Source organism: Myotis lucifugus, unplaced genomic scaffold (assembly GCF_000147115.1).
Source record: "Myotis lucifugus unplaced genomic scaffold, Myoluc2.0 scaffold_948, whole genome shotgun sequence".
NCBI classification, from domain to species: domain Eukaryota; kingdom Metazoa; phylum Chordata; class Mammalia; order Chiroptera; family Vespertilionidae; genus Myotis; species Myotis lucifugus.
Genome location: NW_005871996.1, coordinates 5386 through 13759, shown reverse-complemented (window position 1 = coordinate 13759; position 8374 = coordinate 5386). Strand labels below are relative to the sequence as shown.

Genomic DNA, 8374 nt, shown 5'->3' with positions numbered 1-8374 from the left:
GTGTTTTTGTTGCTGCTACAGTTCCTGTCGCCAAGGGGCCACTGTTTCTGTAAGGTGCACGGTGACAGGTTTGCAGGAAGGATTGCTGTCCCTGGGCTGGTCGTGAATTCAGCTACACCATCAACTTTCATCTATTCTCACTGCGTTTCTCACTAGATTATCTTAGATTTCTCTGATGGTTGATTAATTATCTACGTACTAGTGGCCCGGTGCATGAAATTCGTGCACATTAAAAGGGAATTAATTAAAGGGAATATTTTAATATTGCTATTTGCTCTTTCTCTATAATAGAAGTTTCAGAGGTGAAAGAAAATTAGTAAAATGTATATGAAAATCTCCCTCCTGTCAGAGTCTGGGGCAGGCTGCGGGACCCGGAGTCTAGTCCCACCCACGCCTGCCTCCAAATTTCGTGAGACCAAGACCTGGCCAGCCCCACCCTCATCAAGCCCTGCAGGGCGGGTGGCTCAGCCTCAGGTCCCCCAGCCTGGTGCCGGTTGTGGGGTGCAGCCTCAGGTCTTCTATCAAGCCCTGCCAGATGAGGGGGCACAGCCTCCGGGCCGCCATCAAGCCCTGCTGGGGGGGCATAGGTTCAGGTCCCTCGTCCAGCCCTGCCAGGTGTGGGGACCCACCTCTGGTCCCCCATGAAGTCCCGCTAGGAGGGGGGAGTGTGGCCTCAATAGCCAGGCCTGACCTCAAGTCCCTAGGCCCCAGCACGAAGGCGCAAGGGTGTGAGTGCATGACAACCATTTGCATATTACCTCCTTATTATACATGATTATGACCAACTTATTGATGGCTTTTTATATGCTTTCACCCCGGTGTGAAGGGAATGTTTTCAACAAGTTGAGAGCCTCTGTGTTTGCTAGTCTTTACTTCACTGCAGCTTTTAGTTCACAGAAAACTTGACAGAAGGTATCGAGAGCCTGGCCGGGGCATCTCAGTGGCTGAGCGTCACTCTGTGCGCCGATGGGTTGCCAGTTCAATTCCTGGTCAGGTCCCACTCCAGCTGCCACCTGAATGCCCGTCCAGCACGTACAGAGGCGCCCGCTGGGTGCTTCTCACGGCCCTGGTGGGATTAAAACACAAAGAGAAAGTAGAGAGAGGTCCCACCTCCCCTTCCTTCCGGACACACGGAGCCTCCATGGGTCAGCACCAGGCCCGGTGCTGCCAGGACCCCAGGGTCTCAGGTGTTGGGCTGGGTGAGGTCACAAGGAACTGCCCAGCTGTCCTGGCAAGTGGCCGTGCTCCTGTGCATCCCCTCCAGCAATGGGGAAGCGTTACTGCTGCCCCGCACCCCTGCCAGCACGTGGTGTCGGTCAGTGAGCTTCTCTAAACAGAGAAAGAGGAGAAAGGACTGAGCAGGTGGAGGAACGAGGTTGGCATCACTGAGAGGACCGGATTGAGTCAGAAATCCAGATGCAAGCAGCTGAGCTAGAATGTCAGTGCCATGTACCTCCCTCCTGTCTGACAGGTCCCCCCCGCCCGACACCTGACAGAATCCTGTCTGTGCTGCGTGGTCTCAAGCCCGCTGTCCTGTCACCTGCTTCCCACAGCCTGTCTCCGAGTCCTGCGGCCTCCCAGTGCCCCATAGAGCAGCGGCCCACGGTCGGCACAGGTGGGGGACCAGCCCTGTGGGTGCTTCTCCTGTGGGGCCCGATGACCACAGGGGCCACCTCTGAACCGACAAGTGAAAGCGTCACCAGGACACTTGAGCGTTGATGGATCTGAAGTTGTGTGCATGGCTTTTCCACAGGCGCTCGAGTAGGAAGGTGGCAGTGGGAGGGTGGTCCTCCTCTTGGCACTGTTTTCTCCGAGGAGGCGGACACCACGGACTTACGCCCTCCACTGCCCAAAGCAGCCCTGGCACAGCGGGCACCATTTTACCCTGAGGGTGCAGCCCAGCCACACTGAGGGCTGGTTCACTCAGGGTCACGCATCTCCCGCAGGAACATGTGCTGACCCTCTTCTCTGTGCCAGGCCCTGGGCTGAGGGAAGAGCAAAGCGGACCCTGTCCGCACTGAAGGAGCTGAACCCCAGTGGCTCCCACCACCGATGGGGCGTGCACTTGTGACCCTCCCACCTCAGGCGGTGCCCAGGGAGCCGTGCCTGGTGCCAGCAACTCCCGCTCTGACCAAGTGCCCGGCTGTGAAGCTGATGGATGGCATCAGCCGTCAGTGAGGAAGGGTGGCTGGAAGCCAGGCCTTGGGACCTGCCCCATCCCCTGTGGCAGGACCAGTGAGGCTCACTGGGTACAAATAGCCCTGGGCTCCCCAGGCTGCTCAGTCCAGCTCCTCAGCGCTCACTGTTTGCTCAGCTGAACGCTCAGCCGCAGGAACCATGAAGCTGGCCCTGTCTCTGCTGCTGGTCACTCTGGCCCTTTGCTGCTCTGACGGTGAGTGTCACGTCCACTCAGACACCATCAGCCGGGAAGGGCCCTTCTCCAGTCCAGGTGACTTACATGGGGATGGAGAGGGGTCAGAATTAACCTTTCCCTCGCCCTGTGGACCAGCCCCCAAAGCCCGGCACTCGGGGTATCCGATCCCGGGGCTCTGGAACTTCTACAGAAACCCCCGCAAGCCATGTGGGCGGTCCCGTGGGAGGCCCCACTGCCGCCTGGTCTGTGTCGCAGAAGCTCCAGGACAGAGTCACCTTCTCGTGAGTCAGGGTCCTGCCCCTGCAGCGTTGTGGCCTGGAATACAGGCTGCATCTCCCCAGGCCTCTCCTCCCTGGATCCCAGCGCCCAGGAGAGAAGCTGGGGCGATGGCGGAGAGGAGGTGGTCCGAGGCCGCCCTGGTCTCACCGACGTCTCCTCACCAGGGTCTCTTAGGTGCCAGGTGAGCCCAAGACTCTTGGACTCCTAGGTTCAGACTCAGAGAATGTTCCAGCAGGAGAGGGCTCCGTTCAAGAGGAGCAGTGCCGCCTGAGGCTCAGAGTGGCCAGTGTCCACGTGGCTCTGAGACCCAGAGGCGCTCAGGGGCCCGACAGGCCCGCTCCTCCTCCAGGGGCCCAGCCAGGACGTGTAGAGCCAGTGTGAGCGCTAGGGCCACAACTGCCCTTTTCCAGGTGAATGTGGCCAGTGGCCAGCAATGCTGGGCATGTCCTCACGCTCTCGGGGCTGAGCCATGTCCTTTTGAGTCTCTTCCATCTGACTTTCTGAACCCGCTCCTCTCTCCCCACATGACCTCTGACCTGACCCTCGGCTGTCTCCCAGGTGTGAGGGGCCTAGTGGGCACGGGGCCTGGTGGGCACAGTCCCAGCTGCAGGTGCTGGCAGAGGCCTGAGGGTGGGGATGGAGAATCCAGACCTGGAAGTGGTTCCTGAAGGTCTCAGCACAACCCACTGGGTGGAAAGTCAGCCCAGTCCCTGCGCCCCCTCCAGGGGCTTCTGTCCTCAGGGCGGAACCAAAGGGCCAGTCATGGTCTGGCCTCAGCGTCAGGTGTGACACTCACAGACTTCCTCGGTTAAGCCTGAGCCCTCTCTGTCCCATGACATGATCCCAGTGTTAGACTGAGCCTCCAAGGGCATCCTCCATCCCTTAGTAGCGTTCCTCTCTCCTCTCCGCATTTACTGTCTCCCCCTGGGCCCTCTGCCAGGACCCGACCCTACCCTTCCCTGGAAAGACTGAGGGCTAACAGCTCCCTCCCCCAGTACCAGACAAAGGCAGGGGTGGCTCTACTGAGGGGCAAAGCTGAGGCTTTGAAATCCAGGGACCGTGACTGGGGCAAAGCAGGGGACTCTGGGAAGGCCTGGGTGTACTTGGTAAAGGGGAAGACTGACCAGGGGTGGTCACCTGTGCTCCATCCGGGCTCCGCTGTGTCCTGGCGCCAGTGAGGACTTGGGGGAGATGCATTGTCCTGGGCACAAGTATGGGAGGAGACCATAAGCCCCTGGGGTTCCTGTCTAGGTCTGAGGTCAGGGAGCCGTGGGGAAAGTGACTTTCCTACATCCAATGTGTTTCTTTTTCTTCTCCTCCAGCAAATGCCAAAACCTGTCCAGCCCTTCAAAACGAAGTGAGAGGCTTCGTGTTGGACATTAAACCGCTTTTTTATCGCATCCTCAAGACGTTTCCGGCACCTGAACCCGCCTACGCGTCCACGATGGCTGTGAAGGATTGTGTAAATCGGATGTCCTTTAGCGACAGACACAAAATTTACGACGTTGTGGTAACTCCATTGTCCTTCTGCATAGAGGCTGCTGCTCAGCTGCATGGCCAGGCGGGAGGAGGGTGCTGCTCTGGGGGGCACAGGCGGGGGGCACCTGTCCCTCTGCTCACCTCTGAGAGAGGGGCCCGTGGCCAAGGGTGGATGGTGACCCGACACCCGCTGGGCCAGCCTCAGGCTGCACAGCCTCTGCAGGCCCCTCCCTGGGCTCTGGTTTCCCCACGTGTCCTGAGGGGGGACAGCCAGGGCCCAGGCGGTGATCGTGAAGGGCCAGACACTGCTGCCTCCCTGCCTGGGAGCGTTTTGGAGGGCGAGGTCCCTCACTGGAGGCAGGAGGCACTGTCCCTGGGGAATAATGCCATGGGGTGGGGGTGCACAGGGGGAGGCAGGGGAGGCAGGGAGCTGGCCCCGCCCTGTGAGGAGGGAGGCAGGCGGGGCTCTGGCAGCTTTTGCAGAGCCAGGCCCAGTCCCTGTCCCCTTGCCCCTCTCCCTCCTCAGCCATCAGGCCAGAGGGCAGGGCCCCGCCCAGTCTGTCCTCTGCAGCCAAGGGTGGAGCTGACCGCCTCCCTGTCTCTGAGGAAATCAGACTTGGGGGGAGGGGGTGTGTCTCAGCTCCTCCGCCCCTGAACCAGGTCGGGCTTTAAGCTGGAGTCCCCACGGGCAGGGCCTCAGTGTGGACATGTCAGCGCGCCACCAGGTTGCATGTCCCGCCGGGGTTGCAGATCTCCGCAGGCAGATCCTCCCGTGGCCCCTCCCGCCTGGCCCTCCTCCCGTGTCCACTCTCCAGTGAACAGTCCCGTCCTGGGACCTGGGACTCAGAGAAAGCAAATCCGGGGCTCTCTGCCCCCTTGTCCCCCTCCTGCTCCATCAGAAACCCGAGGCCACTCCTGGGCTCCTCGGTGTCTACATCCGGCTGTGGCCATGGCTCTTCCCTGATGTGTCTGCTGCTGGGGCTGCACGGGGACCATTGAATCCCCACCAGCACCCTGTCCGCCCGTCTCCCACTGGCCTGCCCTCTTCCCATCTTGGTTGTGAGCACACGCTGTGCCCGTGGCATCTCCAGGGGCAGTGGGACTGACGGCCCTTTCTCTCTGTGTCTGTTTCAGACGGCTATCGGGAATATGTGCAACAAATAGATTCAACAAACCTCACCTACGAGGGCCCCTGCTTTCAAGGATGCCCTGACCTTCCCTGGAAAATGTAGAGGTTTCAACGTCTTGCTTCAATAAATCACTTGCCCTGCACGTCCCGCCTGTCTTGTTTTATCCCAGTCTCTGGCCGTGGGTGGGAGGCATCATGAGGGGGCCTTGGGTGGTGACAACAGTGAATCAGGCTGACCCGATGGGCAGTGACCTGGAGCCAGAGGGCACGGATCACAGAGGGAACATTGGCTCAGGGCCCGGCCCGCGTCTGCATAGGCCCCCCAGCCCCAGGCCCTGCATGAGCCACGCAGGCTCCCGCACCTCCATCCCCGAGGGGCCCCCTCAGCCAGCCGCACACCTGAGAGCTCAGACTCCTTTCCAGGGGCGGCGGCCAGGCCCGCCCTGCACTGTGGTCAGGGGAGTCTGTCCCAGGGGCCAGGACAGGAGGCTGCGGTCTGTCACTCTCTGCCCAGACCCCAGGGTGCGGAGGCCCTGCTGGCTGTGCAAGTCCAGGGGGAAGCTCTTCCTGGTGGCTTCCCGCTGGGAGGCGGATGCAGTCCTTGTCTGGCTGCATGGGCTCCAGGGCCCAACGGAGCTGCCATTGCGCCTCCTTCCTGTGAAACCTCTGCCTCCTCCTCCCCCACATGTGGGATGGCAGAGAGCAGGCCCAGGAAATCCAGGGTTGTCGCCCCCACTCAGAATCCGTACCTTTATCACAGCTGCAAAGTCCCCATAGAGAAGAAAGAGAAGTTCAGGGCTTAGGGCATGGAACGTTTGGGGGCTTATGACCCCACTGCAGCTCATCTGACTCCTGACACCTGTGAGCCACCCCGATTCCCTGCACGGCCCCCTCCCTCGTACAGCCTGTGCTTTCCATCTGCACAGCCATCATCATCGTCCTGCCCTTGTCCCTCCTGGCTTGTGCCCAAGGCTCCTACCCGGGCCCTGGGGGTGGAGCTGCCCTCCCTGCAATGCGCCTGCACATCCACACCACAGTGACCTCCCACAGGAAGGGGAACCGGCCCTTCTTCTGCACCTGAGAGCCTAGGCCATGGTCCCCATGTTTCCAGGAAGAGGACGTCTCATTAGTCCTCAGCGTCTCCCATGATGAAGGGCACATGATGCCCACGTGACTGAGAGCATAGCCGATGGGGGCCCATGTTATCAGTGATGCCCCTCGCGGCCACAGTGAGTGTGTGTGTGTCTCATCGGGAAACACGCACACTCAGTTGCCTCTTTTCTGAAGCACATGATGTGCTCAGTCTGCAGCCTGTGCTCGGTGGACGCAGGATTCTTGAGCTCTTGCCACAGCCTGAGAGACACAAGTTGGGTCCCACCGGGAGGGCAAAGGCCCCCCTGGTGCTGCTCTCGAGGCCTCGCACTGAAGCATCCATCTTATATAAAAACTGCTGTTTGAAATTTTAACCCTGCTATTTTGGCTTCTGTAAATACTTGCTTGCTTAAATAAGAAGGAAAGTAAGACTACACTCATTCCAGACAGGCCGTTAACTATGCCCCAGACAGAGTTGTCAGTGCTGACACCAGGCCAGGCCTTGAGATATGGTGTCATGGCCCCTTCCCAGCATGCAGGCCTTCTTTCTCAGAAGGCCCGGAAGTCTCATTCCAAATTTGGGAGACAAAGGACTAGAAAAAGTATAAGTAAAGAGAGTTTCCTCCGTGTTGGGAGGCCTAGAATGGGAAACATATTTTTTGTTTTTTTTTCTGGGCCTGCACAGAATTTAATAATAAAATGTTACTCCCTTTATGTAAGCGTGGCTGGTTTTTTCTCAGGTCTTCTGGAACATTAATGGTTCCCTGACCGAGAAGAAGGCCAAACATGCTGGCCTTTTGGCCTCCAGTGAGTGGACCGGGTTTGAGGTCTAGGGGAGCCAGACAGACCTCCGGGAGGCCCCACTCTGCTGATTTAGCAGAATTGAACTGGGTACTCTGGGCACTCCCGGACCTCAGCCCAGGACCCGGCCGGCATCTGGAGAGAGTGGAGGGACACTTCTGGACCTGTGAACAGAAACTGTAAGGTAGGGGCCCTATCAGTCAAGCCCACTCCCAGTGAGTGGAAGGGGGGACTGATCACCTACCTGTAGGTCATGCGACTTCCTCAGGCAAATTAATCAGGAATCAGGCGGACTGTTTAAACTCTGAGTAAACATCTGGTAGAAGTAAAAACTCAGAGTATCTGGTGTATGAATGTAAGTGTGAGAGTCTGTGTGAAGTGAAAGCTACTTTGTTCCGTCTGGCTGTACACATGCGAGTATTTGTTTTATCTTTCTGTTGTTCAATTTGTTTAAAGATAGGGCAAACCCCGCTTTAGGGGGAAGACAGTAGAGAACTTTTAATTGATTTCCCCTGATGTGTAATTTGGCTGTGCTAGGTTAAGATTTTAGAAATCTAAGATTAATTAAAGGTATAAAATTTGTGAAGGTTGCAACCCAGAGAAGTTTAAACAAAGGCTTATTGGGTTAAGATTAGTACATTTGCTCATGGCCTGTGTAGGGTGAAGGAGAGGGACTGCCGGACTTTTATCATGTGGTCCCGAGACCTGTGACCTGCCTGCCCTTCCTGATAGGTGCACAGTGGGTCTCTGTTGGGGACAGCATCTGCTCTGACTGGGGGAGGAAGAGAGCTGAAAACTGCTCTGGAGCGGGTGTGAGATGGGGTGGTGGTGGGATTCGCTAGATAGGGTGATAGGCTCTTAGCCTGCTGAGATGGAGGAGCCCGAGCCTGGGGGATAGGGGAACGGTCAGAGAGATCACAAGTGGTACCGGAGGAGAAGGATTTGAGCCTCTGGGGCTTAGAGTAAAGAAGGCAAAATCTAGGAGGGAGAGCAGCTCAGAGTAAATAGTTAATGCAGAAAAGTGGGGGGTGTCGGCGGGGAGAGCAGGGAGAGATAGGCTTTTGTTGATTTTTACTTATCTGAACTATGCTGGACTCAAGGCCGCAAGCTGCTACTAAGCACAAGTTTTTCTCTGCCACATTTTATTCTCTTTAACCCTTCCCATACTAAATTAGACCAATACAATATACTTGAACTTACATAGGAAAAATATAGCAGTT

General features: G+C 57.7%; 1 protein-coding gene across 1 annotated transcript; it reads left to right on the top strand.

Moving 5' to 3' along the window:
• Positions 1 to 2249: 2249 nt before the first annotated feature.
• On the top strand, positions 2250 to 6342 carry LOC106695209. The gene is made up of 4 exons (XM_023747678.1): positions 2250 to 2392; positions 3976 to 4422; positions 5267 to 5338; positions 6188 to 6342. The coding sequence occupies exons 1-4, from the start codon at positions 2338 to 2340 to the stop codon at positions 6340 to 6342; spliced, it is 729 nt and encodes a 242-aa protein (XP_023603446.1). The 5' UTR covers positions 2250 to 2337.
• Positions 6343 to 8374: the final 2032 nt, after the last annotated feature.